Source organism: Leucoraja erinacea, chromosome 2 (genome assembly GCF_028641065.1).
Source record: "Leucoraja erinacea ecotype New England chromosome 2, Leri_hhj_1, whole genome shotgun sequence".
NCBI lineage: Eukaryota > Metazoa > Chordata > Chondrichthyes > Rajiformes > Rajidae > Leucoraja > Leucoraja erinaceus.
Genome location: NC_073378.1, coordinates 104,825,285 through 104,842,857, shown reverse-complemented (window position 1 = coordinate 104,842,857; position 17,573 = coordinate 104,825,285). Strand labels below are relative to the sequence as shown.

At 41.6% G+C, this 17,573-nt stretch overlaps 1 protein-coding gene across 1 annotated transcript; it reads left to right on the top strand.

Annotated features, from left to right (window-relative positions):
* The first annotated feature begins 4,333 nt into the window (after positions 1-4,333).
* On the top strand, positions 4,334-7,516 carry dlx5a (distal-less homeobox 5a). Its single transcript, XM_055662529.1, has 3 exons — positions 4,334-4,747; positions 5,490-5,674; positions 6,839-7,516. The coding sequence occupies exons 1-3, from the start codon at positions 4,414-4,416 to the stop codon at positions 7,151-7,153; spliced, it is 834 nt and encodes a 277-aa protein (XP_055518504.1). The 5' UTR covers positions 4,334-4,413; the 3' UTR covers positions 7,154-7,516.
* The last annotated feature ends 10,057 nt before the right edge of the window (positions 7,517-17,573 follow it).

Sequence of the window (17,573 nt, the reverse complement as noted above, 5' to 3'; positions counted from 1 at the left end):
GTATTGATGTGGATAGAGAACTGGCTGGCAAACAGGAAGCAAAGAGTAGGAGTAAACGGGTCCTTTTCACAATGGCGCGCAGTGACTAGTGGGGTACCGCAAGGCTCAGTGCTGGGACCCCCAGCTATTTACAATATATATTAATGATCTGGATGAGGGAATTGAAGGCAATATCTCCAAGTTTGCGGATGACACTAAGCTGGGGGGCAGTGTTAGCTGTGAGGAGGATGCTAGGAGACTGCAAGGTGACTTGGATAGGCTGGGTGAGTGGGCAAATGTTTGGCAGATGCAGTATAATGTGGATAAATGTGAGGTTATCCATTTTGGTGGCAAAAACGGGAAAGCAGACTATTATCTAAATGGTGGCCGATTGGGAAAGAGGGAGATGCAGCGAGACCTGGGTGTCATGGTACACCAGTCATTGAAGGTAGGCATGCAGGTGCAGCAGGCAGTAAAGAAAGCGAATGGTATGTTAGCTTTCATTGCAAAAGGATTTGAGTATAGGAGCAGGGAGGTTCTACTGCAGTTGTACAGGGTCTTGGTGAGACCACACCTGGAGTATAGCGTACAGTTTTGGTCTCCAAATCTGAGGAAGGACATTATTGCCATAGAGGGAGTGCAGAGACGGTTCACCAGACTGATTGCTGGGATATCAGGACTGTCTTATGAAGAAAGACTGGATAGACTTGGTTTATACTCTCTAGAATTTAGGAGATTGAGAGGGGATCTTATAGAAACTTACAAAATTCTTAAGGGGTTGGACAGGCTAGATGCAGGAGGATTGTTCCCGATGTTAGGGAAGTCCAGGACAAGCAGTCACAGCTTAAGGATAAGGGGGAAATCCTTTAAAACCGAGATGGGAAGAACTTTTTTCGCACAGAGAGTGGTGAATCACTGGAACTCTCTGCCACAGAGGGTAGTTGAGGCCAGTCCATTGGCTATATTTAAGAGGGAGTTAGATGTAGCCCTTGTGGCTAAGGGGATCAGGGGGTATGGAGAGAAGGCAGGTACGGGATACTGAGTTGGATGATCAGCCATGATCATATTGAATGGCGGTGCAGGCTCGAAGGGCCGAATGGCCTACTCCTGCACCTAATTTCTATGTTTCTATGTTAAGATTAGTCAAGCATGATTTCCCCTTCATAAATCTATGCTGACTTGGACCAATCCTTTTACTGCTATCCAAATGCGCCATTGTTACTTCTTTAAAAATTGACTCCAGCATTTCACCACCGATGTCAGGCTGACTGGTCTATAATTCCCCTTTCTCTCTCTCGCTCCTTTCTTGAAAAGTGGGATGGCATTAGCTACCGTTCAATCCACAGGAACTGATCCAGAATATATAGAACATTGGAAAATGATCTCCAATGTGTCCATGATTTCTAGAGCCACCTCCTTGAGCACCCTGGGATGCAGACCATCAGGCCCTGGGGATTTATCAACCTTCAGTCCCATCAGTCCACCCAAAACTATTTCTCGCCTAATGCTAATTTCTTTCAGTTCTTCTCTCCCTAGATCCTCTGTCCTCTAGTACATCTGGGAGATTGTTTATGTCTTCCTTAGTGAAGACAGTACCTGTTCAACTTCTTCCATTTCCTTGTTTCCCATAATAATTTCACCTGTTTCTGCCTTCAAGGGACCCGCATTTGTCTTTACTAATCTTTTTTCTCTTAACTTACCTAAAGAAGCTTTTACTATCCTTCTTTATCTTCGTGGCCAGTTTACCCTTGAACTTCATCTTTTCGCTCTGCATTGCCCTTTTTGTTACCTTCTGTTGTCCTTTGAAAGTGACATAATACTCTGGCTTCCCGCTACTCTTTGCTATGTTATATACCTTTTATTTTAGTTTTATTCCATCCTTAACTTCCCTTGTCAGCCAATGTTGCCTCTTTCGCCCTTTTAGAATCTTTCTTCCTCTTTGGAATGAAATGATCCTGCATCTTCTGGATTATGCCCAGAAATTCCTGCCATCGCTGTTCCACCATCATGCCTGCTAGGAGGATCCTTTTTGTGTCGACCTTGGCCAGCTCCTTTAACATGCCTTGATAGCTCCCTTTGCTCCATTGCAACACTGACACATCTGATTTACCCTTCTCCCTCTCAAATTGCAGATCAAAACTTATCATATTATGGTCACTACCTTCTCGCAGTTCCTTTACCTTGAGTTCGCTTATTAAATCTGGTTCATTGGACAACACTAAATCCAGATTGACTTCTCTCTGGTAGGCTCCAGTACAAGCTGCTCTAAGAATCCATCTCCGGGGCACTCTACAAAAACTCCCTTTCTTGGGTCCAGAACCAATCTCATTTTCTCAGTCTACCTGCATATTGAAATCTCCCATAACCACAGTGGCATTACCTTTGTTACATACCAACTTTAACCTGCTGCAACTTGCACCCTATATCCGGGCTACTGTTTGGGGGCCTGTAGATAACTCCCATTAGTGTATTCTTGCCTTTACAATTTCTCAATTCTATTCACAGCGACTCTACATCGTCAGTCCCTATGTCACCCTTCACAAGGGACTGAATACCATCCCTCACCAACAGAGTTACCCCACCTCCCCAGTCCACCTACCTGTCCTTTCTATAGGACTTATAACCATGAATATTAAGTTCCCAGTCCGAATCCTCCTGCAGCCATGTCTCTGTAATCCCCATAATGTCATACCTACCAATCTCTAACTGAGCCTCAAGCTCAGAGTGATCTTACGTTTTGATTCCTTTACGTATGCCCTAAGCATAAAGAAAATTAAATGTAATTGAGTTTCAAAAACACAATTAGTCAAATAAAGCTCTATATTGAAAAAGCCTAGATTTGTTCATATGCACGTGATATGTTTTTTTTTTAAATGAGGCTAATGTATCTCTTCCCTTTTGACGCTGAATGCTTCAAGCATTCTTCGTTACTCATTGAAATGACCATGAAACATGTTGTATTAGAGACGACCATTAGATGGCGGTCTAATCCACATAGTTCTTTATATAATATGGACAATTCTGCCAGCACTCTGCCTCAAATACAAGGAAGCATTTATTTTGTTTTATTAAATGTGTTCCAAGAGATTTTAAACAAGCATATGTCCAACTCGATTTTTATTTTACATTGTTAGAATGCGTGTTACTATCGTGCGCATGTGTTCCCGTTTATTTGTCTTGAGTTGTTTTAACTGCAATAGTATGACAAATCGGAATTGTTGTATTTTAAGAAGAAAACGCAGATATTTCGAAACCACTGTTCCAACCAGCTGTAACCATTTGCTGTCACTTGTTCTTGACTTCAAGTAATGAATGCGGTCGATATAAATGTATATTTCCCCCAAGCCACTCTGCAAACGAACCACAGTGCTGATAGCTTTCGTAAGTTAAGAAAACTTTTACTGGCCCAATAAACGCATTACAGAAATCTGGCATTTCATTTAATTATTTTTACGTCTCAACGATCATTCCGATTATACCCAAGTCATCGTTAACAGTATTATTAAAACATTATTGAGAATATAAAGCAGGGGCGAACTATTAAATGAAGATCAGACCCCACTTGTGCAAACATACACTTGTAATCATTCTGGCTCTTGCCGTTCTGTATCCATATTATGTAATTCGGTCTTTTGAAATCGAGAACATGAAACTGGTGTCAACGCGGGCAACCGGAGAACATGCGTGTTTATTGTGTGTGCGTGTTCGCGTTCGATTAAATTGCCAGTTTAAATGATTAATAGGTGGTCTGGAATTGTAACTGGACTTTTATTACCATGTACATTGTATTGCTATCCTGTAAAGAAACCAGTTGTGAATTATAACTATATATATGGATATCTTAACAATTAAGATTAAAAACTGGTATTATGGCACTCAATTCAAAAATATGTCGTGGCTTTAAATCGAAGACCAGCCGCCAGAAAAAAAAACATCAGCTTCAGATTCTGCAGTTGTCGATTTATATTTTAAAATGTTAGCTGACAAGCACCGTGGCAGGGACTTATGGTCTGATTTCCAGGAAAGGAAATGCCAACGGCCCGTAGTGAAAGGTGCCTTTGTTTTTAGATATCGAACTGTGATGTTATTTACAAACAATCGCTGCACAATGGGTCAGTAGCTTTGTATTTTGACTCATATGTTGTTTTGTGTTTAAGAAACTTTGAGCATGGTGTTAAACGAGTTGGACGAGTTAGGAATGGCTGGCTGCACTATCCAATGGAACAGTTCCATCTAGTGCGTAATAGCGCAATTAAGGATTTAACCAAGACTTTGCTGTGTCTCAGCCACAGTCTGCCTGATTCCCTGTAGCACACGCAGCCATGTCTACATAGATTACGCCTATCCCCACCCCTCCCCTCCCTCCCCACGCACGCACACATACACACGCACAGAAACACAGTGGCGACAAGCCCACCCTCCGCTCCCAGCGCTATGACAGCAATATTCGATCGCAAGGTTGCCAGCGTCCGGACAGATCAGCAGGGCACTCTGCAGCACAGCATGCACCACCCGTCGCAGGAATCGCCGACTCTCCCCGAGTCCACGGCCACCGACACGGGTTACTACAGCTCTGGCGCTTCTCACCACGGCTACTGCTCGCCTTCGTCTTACGGCAAAGTTCTCAACCCGTACCAGTACCAGTACCACGGGGGAAGCGGCGCGGCCGCCGGCTATCCCGCCAAAGCCTACCACGACTACAGCTACCCCGGCCATTACCACCAGTACAGCGCGTACAGCCGGGCTCCGCCGGCATGCAACCAGGCAGGTAAGGAGCCATTTTTCACAGTTCACCCCACCAATCCCTCCGGCGATTCTTGTTGGCCGGGCGGCCACAGAATTTCTCCCCCACGCTGGACCCACAGTCAGTTATATCTGCCTCCACCACCTTTTCTGGAGGACCCCGACAAAGTCGGCGGATCCAGAGACCCGACCCAGCGCCAGCTTCGTAAATCCGATTCCCTGTGTGATTTTCACACTGGAGTTGAAGCCGACCTGTCGAAATTCCTGTCGGTTGGGAAGATAGAGAAATGTAGGCAATTTACGGCACGAACAAAAATATTCACACGTCCTTAATTCCACAATTGTTCGACTTCAGTGAGGTTATAGTGTCGATGCTTCCATTAAATGAAAGTGTCGATGCTACCATTAAATGGGGTAGAATGTTTTTTTTTCCTGGCGGTAGATTCTTGCAGGGAAACATCAGCTCTTTTTTTTAACCAAGAGCATGGGCAGAAAAAAACAGAATTCCTGTATGCGTGTCTTGGGTGTAACTTGTGATTTCAGGGTGTTTCCTTCGTGCAATTTTAGCCGAACCGACTAACAGATATGTTGAAGCGCATTCGTTCTGTCGCGGAGCAAAGCACGTATTTTATTTCCCGATGCACTATCTCCATTTTATCTCCCACTCCCGCTCCTGAACTTGTTCTGCCGTCGGGCTGGTGAGTGCGTTTCGTTCAAATTTTGAAAACTAAAGCTTGAATGGGGGGGGGGGTTATTTTGGATTTCAGAGAAAGAAATTGTCGAGCCCGAGGTCAGGATGGTAAATGGAAAACCGAAAAAGGTCCGCAAACCCCGCACCATCTACTCCAGTTTCCAGCTCGCTGCTTTGCAGAGGCGCTTCCAAAAAACCCAGTATCTGGCGCTGCCCGAGAGAGCCGAGCTGGCGGCATCAATGGGGCTCACTCAGACCCAGGTAAGGACAGCTAGCCCAGCAGCGGCAGTTCGGACTCCTGCGTTACACCCAGCGGGAATAGAAAGCCGCTGGGAAAACCGCGGCGAGTTAGAACCACATTAGCCAGTAGAATCGGTGGCATTTGTGCGAGTTTGTGTGTTGTGTCAACCAGAATATAGAAATGTCAGATTAAACAAGGAGCTGACCATGTCCACGCAATGCCAAATATAAATATTCGCAAGGCAGACTCGCGTTCAGCAATTGATCTGGCCGTCCTTCCTTATGCCGCAGACATACAAACAAGATTTAAATATTTATATTTCCATGTCTACTGTCCACGCGGCTCGCCTCCCTTCTCACTCGGGCACCAGCCTGGAGGACCAGCCATCTCTCCCCGCCTCCGTTCGTGTGGCGAGGGTATGATAATCAAGGCATACTGTACTTCCAGCTCGATCGAACCTTTTTTTAAAAGAATCTTTCAAATTAAACACAATTGTAATTTCGGTTATCAGATTCTTCATTTCTTCAGACGTAGTTTGGAAACCATATTGCACATTTTGAACGCGATGCCGTATTTATAAAAGTACTGCTGAACATAAAGTTAAAATCTATTCGGTGTCCGAGCAAGGCATCTTTCCTTGTGATTAGGTGACGAAGGGCTTCATTTATACAAACATGGAGAGGCAGTGGGAAAATGTACCTGGGTATTTTTTTTAATATAACTTTATACCTACCATTGGTCCGTCTCGGTATTTTGCTTTTTTAAACTGCTGCTGTAATTTAAAAAACTGCCACGAATTCAGCTCGAGTGCGCACTGGTGTGATTAGACCTCGGTTATGCCGTTTGTAGATTAAGATGGTTTAGTTTATGTCAAAATAAGCATTCGGGCATTGAAGTATCTGGGAGTAGAGAGAGAGATAGATTGTGGTGGTTACACGCCTGTGTAATTAACGTGTTTTTGGTGCCTTGCTATAAAACACCTTGAGAGATATTATATTTCATATTTGGTTACAATGTGAAATGACAACTAAAGGCGTAGATGCCAATTTTGCGATTACACTTGGATTGTTCATACAGACCTCCCGGAACAATGTAACAGCGGCAGTATAGCCCCGTCATTCTGCTTAATTTACCCGTATTTTGTGATCAATTAATTAATTAGTTATACGATTTGCTTTTGACAGGTTAAAATATGGTTCCAGAACCGAAGATCAAAAATCAAGAAGATCATAAAAAACGGAGATATCCCTCCAGAGCACAGCCCCAGTGCAAGTGACCCCATGGCCTGCAATTCTCCTCAGTCCCCTGCTGTTTGGGAGAGTCACGGCCCCTCCAGAGTTGTCCACACTCATCAAACCCCCAGCCACAACCCATCTCCCGCAGGCTACCTGGAAAGCGCCGGCTCCTGGTACTCAAATCCCAATTCCATTAATTCTCACCTGCAGTCTACAAGCTCACTACATCATCCATTAGTTTTAGGATCTGGGACTATTTATTAATCTGAAACGCATTCCAAAGCGGATTGATTATTACCGGCCAACAGTGGAAGTATGCAAAGAAATGCACATTTTTGTTCACTCGGGATCCAGAGAAAGCAAACTCTCCGCTTGAGTGACATTTCTGACACTGTCCATTTGTTCGGTGAATTTTGGTTCGCTACATTACAAAGAGGAAAAATTGGCTATTTTCCTAATGGATTTCAGGGCCAAGAAGGACACTGTCAAAGGTGACTTTCACTCGTAGGCTTATGAACCCCCATCCTTACTGGACTTTTCAGTGGCATCTTTCTCTGTACATACGTGTAGATAGTTGGATTAAACTGTATATTCTGTTTAAATAAAATTATTGACCCTTCAGACAAATTGTTGTTGGAAGCTTATTACATACAAATTGTGTGGTCAAACTGGATTGTGTAATTAACAAATGCTTAAACGTTAAAACGTGATGAGTAATCATTGCTATGGCGACCCAAAGGCCTCGCCAAGTTGTTTACTGAAAACTAAAGGTAACGTTACATATTTTTATGCATCCACTACGTTTGTTTTTAAGTGACTAAATCTCAAGGCATAATCATAATTGATTAAAAAAAATACTCTCTATAACTTGAAGGAAGAGGCGTATCACGGGAACCCGCATTCAAATGAGTGAGTTTAATTCTACCGTGCCTTTAGATATTGTCCGTTCTTACTTTTAAAGTAGAACGAATTCCACCTCGTGGCTATGACTTCAGCTTAAAAAAATAGACATTTCGTTATTTGCTTGCTTTATTTCGCCTAAAAAAATACCAAATCGTTATCAATTTGGGTATCCATTTAACTCACTGGTCCTACCACTACTCTGTCCAATAAATGTATTAAAATGGATAAAAGCACCACAGAATTAAATGAAGAATGTCTTCAGAAATCTACATATAAACAAATTAAACACATGCGTACAATTAGAATGAAGAACAATAAAATGATCTCCAATGTTAAAAAAAAAACATGCTGATTTTCGTGTTTAAATTTAAGATTAGGTTAAAGTGAGCGTGGAGTTCTTTAAACTGTTTTATGATTTGGTCAGACATGCAATCAAACAATCTGGAGATACATTATCCCAGGTGTAAGTAGATTTGATAAATATTTCGTACGAGTATGGCGATTTCTAATTAGATTTGTCCGTCAAAACACAGATAATGTTTCCATCGCAACCTTCTAATAGCGAAAAACCAATACATCAAAAAATAAGTTGCAACTGGTTCAGTATCCTAGAATGATCATAAATAATGTGCTTTAATGTCTTCATTTTGTCAGCGCCTTCACACGATTGTCCCGAACGTGACGTGTTAAATCAATAACGTGTCTCCAGAACCAATTTCGACAAAAACCTGATTTTAAACTCCCATAACATTGAGCTGGCGTGCTAAGCATTCGTTTACATTGCTGATGATCTTTGATTATATTAAAATGGAATTCGAAATTCACTGAATGCAGCTTTTGTTCTTAGTTCGTGTAATCACCTGAAGAATCCATGCGGTTATTAGTTACGTGTGTGTAAGTTAATTTAATTTAAGTAACTGGCACATCAGATCGGTTCAATTATGACGTGGGAACAACTATACAGGGTCAGCTCACAGATGCAGTGAAATTTTATGTCATAAAATTGATGGCCGCTGACTTATTTTATTTACCAGGCCGCCACTTAACAGCGAAGTCCGCTCAGATGCTTTGCACAAGAGAAGCGCCGACTACTTGTTGTTGCTAACATAATTAGTGCAAGACGTATGGTTAGGAATCAGTACAGATATAAAGAATCCAAAAATATTCTGAAGAAGGGTCGCTACCAGAAACGTCACCTATTCCTTTTCTCCGGAGATGCTGCCTGACCCGCTGGTACTCCAGCTTTTTGTGTCTATCTTCGATATAAACAATGTATTGCTGTTATAATTTATTCATTACTGCTCGGTCTCAACGGAGAGGTGGGGCGAACTTAATGAGACCTTTTATAATTTTGAGCGGTTAGAAAATACACAATTGTATCTTTGAGAGAAAAACCACGCACCCTCAATGGAGCTTGGGGTAAGTAAATATTTAAATGCTATTACGTGGATGTGTAACATAACATTATTAACAGCCCAAACTTCGACCAAAGGAGATAGTATTTTCGAGGAGATCTCCGCCTATTATCGATATATAAGTGAATTGCACCATGAATCAACACCATTAGGGTTAGGGTTAGGGTCCATCTGAATTTACATTTATGGGGGTGATTTTCATTGCAGAAATGAATTTTAATCATGAGTCTCCAACCGAATCTATATAAAGACGAAGCACCTATGCTTTAATTAGGGATTTATATTTCTCAGTGAAGACAATATTAAACAGACGTTTACAAGTTCCGTTTGTAAGCATGGATATCTGCTATTCTGCGAGGCGTTGAAGGAGAAGATTGAAAGGCGCTCTCCGTGCCTTAAGGCAGTGCTATTTTAGGTGGGATGCGCTCTTGCCGCTGGAATAGGGGTGCGTTCATTTTTTATGGTAGCCGAGCTCTCCTGGAGACTGGCTAGCAGACTTCCCGCAGACTCTCTTTCTCTTTGTGTTGCCCACAATTAGCAGCTTTGAGTGGCAGAGAGGAGCCGAGAGGGCGGTAGTTGAGATCACAGAGAGCCGCATTCCTGTGGGTGTAGACCGGCTCCAGCGCAGTGCTGCTCCCAGCCGCAGCCCGACTCAACCGACACACGTCTGATTCTTCAGAAAAATAATCTAAAAATAATAAATCTGTCTATTCCGGGGCGCGGAAGCTTAACTACATACATGCGTGCATATATTGCCATATTTAAAAGAGAACTGCGCACACATATAATGCACACGTATATGCAGACATACAAGTATTGTCTGAACATATATCGATTGTAGACACTGTCGCTCGACGTCCATTCATACTCAAACAAGGCACCTGTACAAGCGAGAGACACATGGCGTTCATCAAAGGAATGTATAAATGGCCAGGATTAGCTGCATTTCGCCGGTAACCCACAGGACCGAATATGATTGGCAAAATAAACAAAACATATACAAAACCGTTCCGCATTTTTAGTCGTATTGGACTAATTATTTACTGAAATCAGATATTCTCAAAGGACGAGCTGCAAGCATTTACCACCAATAAAACCGAGTCCGTTTTTGTTCATTATAATTATAATTGATAAACACGGTACGGCTACCTTCACTTTCCATTGATGCAGTTTTAATATGGTAACGTATCTAGGCAAACAAAATGGAACAACACGATGTATGAACATGAGAACAGACCTTGGCGTCTGTGGTTCGCGATGATGAACCCTGGCTTCTGCGTCATTCTACAGTTACTGGGATTTGGGATCGAATTAACTCGTGTTCTACTGCTACATTGTAGATGAGGGAAAATGAGTAACATCCGTCTGTTGATGTTATTCTATCCGTCTAGCAATCGAAGCATTAAATGCTGTCAAATCACAACCCCTTTTAATTGTTAAGCTGCATGTTCAACGACAAGCTTGGCTTGCTGTAATTTGATACCACATGCAACGGCACTGTTTAAAGCTTGGTGAACGCGACTGTAGGATTTAAGTATCTAAGAATTATGGAATTGTGCGTTTTACAACATGAAATGAAGCTCCGTCTAATTAATTGCAGCGGGTACCAAGTAGTCACAATCCACCCTACGTCATGTTTAATATCTTAATCGTTTACGAGGTGTGAAGGAGGTGGGACAGGTATGTTAGCGTGGGTCTGTTTCAAGTGTTCTCCACCTGAATAAACAGAAATCTCAGAAACGTTAACGCCTTATCTACAACCGTTTTGAAACTAAGCTTCGCGTCAAAATCGTTCCCCACAATCGTTCGTGCATTCGAACTTAAAAAATAGTTGAAGCAAATCCAATTCCCCGCACCCATTCAAATGTTTCAAAATAGCAACAGCGAAAAGGCCTGGGCAGAAAAATGCGTGTGTGTGTGCGAGTGTGTGTGTGTGGGAGTGAGTGTGTGTGGGAGTGAGTGTGTGTGGGAGTGAGTGTGTGTGGGAGTGAGTGTGTGTGGGAGTGAGTGTGTGTGTGGAGTGAGTGAGTGTGTGTGGGAGTGAGTGTGTGTGGGAGTGTGTGTGTGTGTGGGAGTGAGTGTATGTGGGAGTGAGTGTGTGTGGGAGTGAGTGTGTGTGGGAGTGAATGTGTGTGGGAGTGAATGTGTGTGTGGGAGTGAGTGTGTGTGGGAGTGTGTGTGTGGGAGTGAGTGTGTGTGGGAGTGAGTGGGTGAGAGAGAGGGGGGGGTGCTGGGGTGGGTAGGTCATTATGAAAATCAAGGTGCAAAGAACCACAGGATTACTTATGCTGGAAAATACCTTTGGTTCACTTTTCCTGCTTCTAGGTGTTCACAGTGTATTTGCATCGACATTCCGTGGTGAACTCCCTTATTAATATGTTGATGCTCGGGAATCTTTAATTTGCTGGACTGAAAAAAATGCTTGCTATGAATTATTTTGGTGACAGTATTTCTGAAAGATGAGACAACGATTTGAGGAATTTGTCGTTCATATTGTGATGTTTTCCCCTTCGGCTCTACTCTACATAAATACAGTACAGTGTTGACCAAATCATCGAAGTTATAAATAAAAGATGCATTCAGTGTGGAAGTCAATGACCGGAGATAAAACTGGAAGCAAGTTTCCAACTTTCAAAACATCCTGACGCTAGTCCAGTATGCACTGCCCAGCTAACAAGGGTTCGATGTTGGGAATTATTATTTTGTGAGACACGGCGCCGCATCTGTCTTCAAGATGTATGACAGACATACTTCAGCTTTCAGATCAGACTCGAGCTCAAGCTCGCCGACTCTGCCGCGTGGAAAGACTTCAGGATATATTGTTTGAATTTTAACTACACGAAGTAAGCTTTACTGATCGTTACAAATATGTCCATCGGAACCGGGAACTAACTGCTTACATTAAAAACAAATCTCCCATCGCGTACGCTTTCACGTGTAATAAGGCGACACGTTTTGTTATAAACGCAGATATTATTCATTGAAACCTATGCAAGTTTTGTTTAGAAGATCGCTTTGATTAGTGACACTTAACTGACTTGGCTCGGACACGGTGAACTCACACGTGCTCTCGTGAATTGCTGCTTTTGAGATGTCTCTTTCATTCGCATTTGTTCCGTGCCGTTTTTGTTTGCAATTTCACCCGCTGAGAACGTGTTCGATTAACATTGTGACTTTCCCACTCAACAGCCATCTGTTCTGTGAAATAACGGAGCAAATAGCCGGACTGGACAGTTGCAGCGATGTAATAACGTAGTAATTATCCCCCAGTCTCGATTAAGATGTTATTATCATAATCTGGACATTTACAATTGCCTACAATTTGCAAAGATGCGCCTCTTCTTGATTACGGCAGTTTTATCCATCCCCAAAATACTGACAGTAATAACTGCTAATTTTGCTGGCAATATAAGAAGTGGCGGGGTGTGCAAACAATTTCACACCTGGATATGCTCACTCAGCCGATGTAACTAACGCTTCTGCTCGGTTATCCAGCACAAGGATTGGAATCGTCACGTAAACACTGTTGGTTAACGATGTTCCCCCATGCAAGGTTGGAAGGGTGTGCCCTTGGAACAGACATACCTGGCAGGTGTGAAACTCGCCCTGTACGTACAATTATGTATATTTTATGACATGAACGGTGTATAAAGGTAAGCGTGTTTATGCCTGAGGAAAAGGGAAAGTGTTTTGCGGTTTTGTCAATGATTCGGGACTTCCTGCTTGACGTCGATCACTCGTGGATATATATTTCCTCCGGACAACAGGACTAAGTGTGGCTGGTTTGATGGATGAAGTACGATGAATCATTCAGCCAACGATGAGCTCAATGAGGAATGTTTAATGGAATATATATTCGGTCGTGCTCCGTTATGCCGCGGGCACTTTAATTGGTTATATTGCTCCACGTACAATCTAGGCAAGGGAATCATTGTGAGACGAAGTCTTCAGCTATCTATCTCCCTTCTTCCCACCTACCCATCCATCTGTCTGCCTGACTCTCTGCCCGTGTGTGTGTGTGTGTGTGTGTGTGTGTGTGTGTGTGTGTGTGTGTGTGTGTGTGTGTGTGTGTGTGTGTGTGTGTGTGTGTCGCGCGCACGTCCGTCAATACATAAATAAATCTGTCTGTCTTTCTATCTATCTATCTATCTATCTATCTATCTATCTATCTATCTATCTATCTATCTATCTATCTATCTATCTATCTATCTATCTATCTATCTATTTATCTATCTATCTATCTATCTATCTATCTATCTATCTGTCTCTCTCTCTCTCCCCCTCTATCTATCTGTCTATCTATCTATCTATCTATCTATCTATCTATCTATCTATCTATCTATCTATCTATCTATCTATCTATCTATCTATCTATCTATCTATCTATCTGTCTGTTTGTCTGGATGTCTGGATGTCTGTCTGTCTGCCTAATTGTGAGATAATCATGTAATTCACAAGCAAAACAAGGAGTTATAAAAACCATTATAAACACTGAGATATTACAATAACGTGGCAACGTTGGTCAAGAGAGCATTCTATAAAACTTACTGCAGATCTTATAAACTATTTTTTTTCTCGAGAAAACTGTATTTGATGAATTAATTGTTGTAATATCCAATTATTGTTATGACAATAGAACATCTTTTCAGCTATTATGCAAGTCGTGCTAATTATTTTCAAACATTCCCAAACTCAATTAATATTTTGTTTTACTTTACGAAACAGTGCTGTGTTGTGTCATTGTGCGTTTGGCGACAGGACAACCACCAAGCCATATTCATGAAGACAGTAAACCTTACTTTCGACAAGACGAAGCTAAAGAGTTAAACCATACTCTCCGTTTCGACGTTGTCCGAAGGCAGCTCATCTCCTTTAGTTAGTTCCTCAAATTAGGTGGTGTTTCCACTTTCAGATAAGGTTGTGCGACATTTAAAATGGAATCTCTTTCTGTGTGTGTGTGTGTGTGTGTGTGTGTGTGTGTGTGTGTGTGTGTGTGTGTGTGTGTGTGTGTGTGTGTGTGTGTGTGTGTGTGTGTGTGAGAGTGAGTGAGCGTGTGTGAATGTGTGTGTGTGTGTGTATGTGTGTGTGTATGTGTGTGCGTGCGCGCGTGTGTGTATATATATATATATGTATGTGAGAGAAAGAGAGAGAATGTGTGTATGTGTGCGTGTGTGTGCGTGTGTGTGTGTATAAATATATGTGTGTGTGAAAAAGAGAGAGAGAGTGTGTGTGTGTGTACGTGTGTGTGTGTATGTGTGCGTGTGTATGTGTGTGTGTGTGTGTGTGTGTGTGTATATATATGTATGTGTCCACATGTGGGATTTCAGGCGCTGTTGCGCGTTTGCTTGGCCTACTATTCCCACTCTTCTGTCAAGCGGAAATGCAATCAGCCCGGAAAAATAGCAAGTTAACTACAAATTCTAAGATGATTTTTAATATAGAGAAGCCGACATGCTAGAGGAGGTGGGACGTACGAGCTTGTCGGTTGGTTCATTGCATTCCTTCAAACTAACAAAACAAGCAGCTTCCCGCAGCCGGAGGGGCGGATGTGATCGGGAAAACACATGAGAATTTGCACCTACGCTCAACGTTAAAATTTATCTCCCATTTTTAACTAAAAAGAGAAGGGTTGGTTCCTAGTACTGGGCGTGTCTGTATCTTGTGAGTGTCATTGAATCATTCAGTTCCAACCAATATAACTTCAGAGGGATGAGGTGAACATATGTTGGGAACCGTCCCCAAGAAGTTGACTTAGCCCTCGGATCAAGAGGAATTCTGCGTGTTGTCTTTTATTTCCCGAATCGAGCGCATTCACTGTGGGAATTAAGGACAGGAGTGGAACAAGCGAGTGGTACATAAGCGCTGCACACTTCACTGACCCAGAGGAGCCGAAAGAAACATCTGCACCAATGAAGAGAGTAAAATGTCCCCCATATGCTTTCCCTTCGCTGCCTCGTAAAACAAGAGTTAAACTCGCACTAATGTGACTCTCAACATAATACATGCCATCCACAGGGGCTTGAAAGGCAGAAGGTGCCAGATTGCCAGATTGTACAATGCATCAACATGCTGATTACATTGTATGTATAAAACGTGGTATCGAAATCTGAAATCTGAGAGGTAAACCAAAAGTGCTTTATTTTTTTAATAAACAGATAATTATTTCTCACGGGGGAAAAATTATAGTCAAAGGCACAATCGTATTCACAAATATCTCTGGCTGATCATCCTGCAGAAAATATGTTGTGACTCTATTCGCGGTGTTATTTTACTTTTAATGTATCAGTCTTTATTGCATATAATAAATAGGTAATTTATTTTTAATGTAAAGATGTAACTCGGATACAATTATAAAGATAGATTGAATTAGAATATAATTTAGGGCGCATTTACTTTCTCGTTGGAACCTTCACTAAATTAGTGACTTCAATGTGATCACACCTACTGTTGCCTGTCATATTAAGACACTCGAGATCTTTCCTGCATCATTTCTAAAGGCAGTCTCCTAAAGATACTGTTAAAGCATTTGCCTGCGGGATTATATTTCATAAGAGACAAAGACGGATATAGGGGGGCGTTGCGTCGCTTAAGAGACCACGTTTATGCAGGCAACAGGGCAACAGTAAAAACCCCACCGTATATGTTGGCCGCTCATTCCATAGTTCAGCAACCTGACTGACTCTGCAGTCCAAATCGAAAAAAACACCAAATAAACTGAAGAGTTAAAACCACACTTGTCCAGTAAACGCACAGGTGGCTATATATTTCCCAGATGCGTTCAAATGTAAAATAGCTGTTAAACCGGAACGCACACCAAGTCAAATTTAATGCATGTATCCAATAAACAGCGTGCACTGTGAACTGAAAAGTGTAATGTCTTAAAATTGTGGCTTTAATACAAACTTTGATCAGAACGACTTGAGATCGGGGTTGAGAGATTTGAAACATGCTCGAACAGCATTAGGGTTAAATGTTGATTCTTTTAGTCGTTTTTATCCTTCCGATCAATCGAGACTCTGTTTAATTTAAACTACGAATTTCATTTACTCTTCAAATAGTCGTGCATTTAAAATATACTTTGAGATCTCAGTTAAAACCAACGGGCTTTATTCAAATTATGCAAGTGTAGCATTGTGCAGATTTTTTTTCAGGAATTAAATACACATCCTTTCTCCAAAATCATCGTTTGAAGTTCAGTTCCTTTCGCAGATGTCTATTTCTCTCTGGTCCGTCTACTGGATTGGATTTAAAAAGCCCCTTTAACTGGTTTATGAATAACACAACGTTTTATTCTTTCTCTTTTGTTTCATTCTTCTTCTTCTTCCTGCATTTAAATAACGATAGCTCTTTAGTATTAAAAGTGGAAGAAAATTACATGTAATTACCTTTGACTGTAAAAGCGCTGTAATCAGCGGGCTACATCAAAAATTACCCTAATTATAGTAGTTTTTATGATGGTCTAAACCTTTCTCGCGAATAATACCGTAAATTGTACCAAGTATCAGCTTTAAATTGGACGAGGCTGCAGCTGGGGTTTTTTTGTTTAGTATCGATCGTGCTGGATTTTTACACTAGATTATCTCAGTTCGTGAAAAGCAGTCAATATTGCCAGTGGAATGGCGGGTCGATTAGATGAGATCAGAACCGTGGCTGATAATAGAGTGTAATTTACTTCCTTGGTTGCTCAAAAAACCAAACAACTATGCATCGGTAAGTAATGGTGGTTTTGTACATACTGCGAGTTATTGTCATTTTGGAATCTTGGACATGTCTTGTTTTTGTCAATTGAGATAAATGGCCACATTTCAACGGATTTCAATTTGATGTTTACAGGTCCATGGTTGCACAACTTCTGAGGTGCAGACTGACCCAGTTTTTCATCATTTGGTTATTTCTTGCTCAGTTGAAATATTCACTTTCGAATACATTTTATTCTAACGACAAATGTCTATAATTATTGTGTTCTTGGGATTTCAAATAGTAAAGCAGATTATATTCCAATGCCGTTATCGCTGTTGCAAAATACTTGACAGTGGATTTAACAGTATTGCTGTAGACTCGAATATGTTGATGTGGTTGAAACGCCAAGCGTGCCACTTGTGTTTGAAATATATTTTGCTGTTAATATAGCACAGCAAAATTACTCATATTACTCAATATGATACGCATTCTGATATTTTCAACCTGCACGGCCCCTCAAAGAAACTTGAGCGCAATTTTCTGAATGCAATTGGAAAGCAAGTTTCACGATTTTCCTTTCAAAATACAACAGATTTTACTAAGCGGGACTCATTACCAGTGTTCAGTGTAAGATCGAAGTGAAATTAATTACGTATTTTTTAACAAAGTTAACCACAGGGCACGTC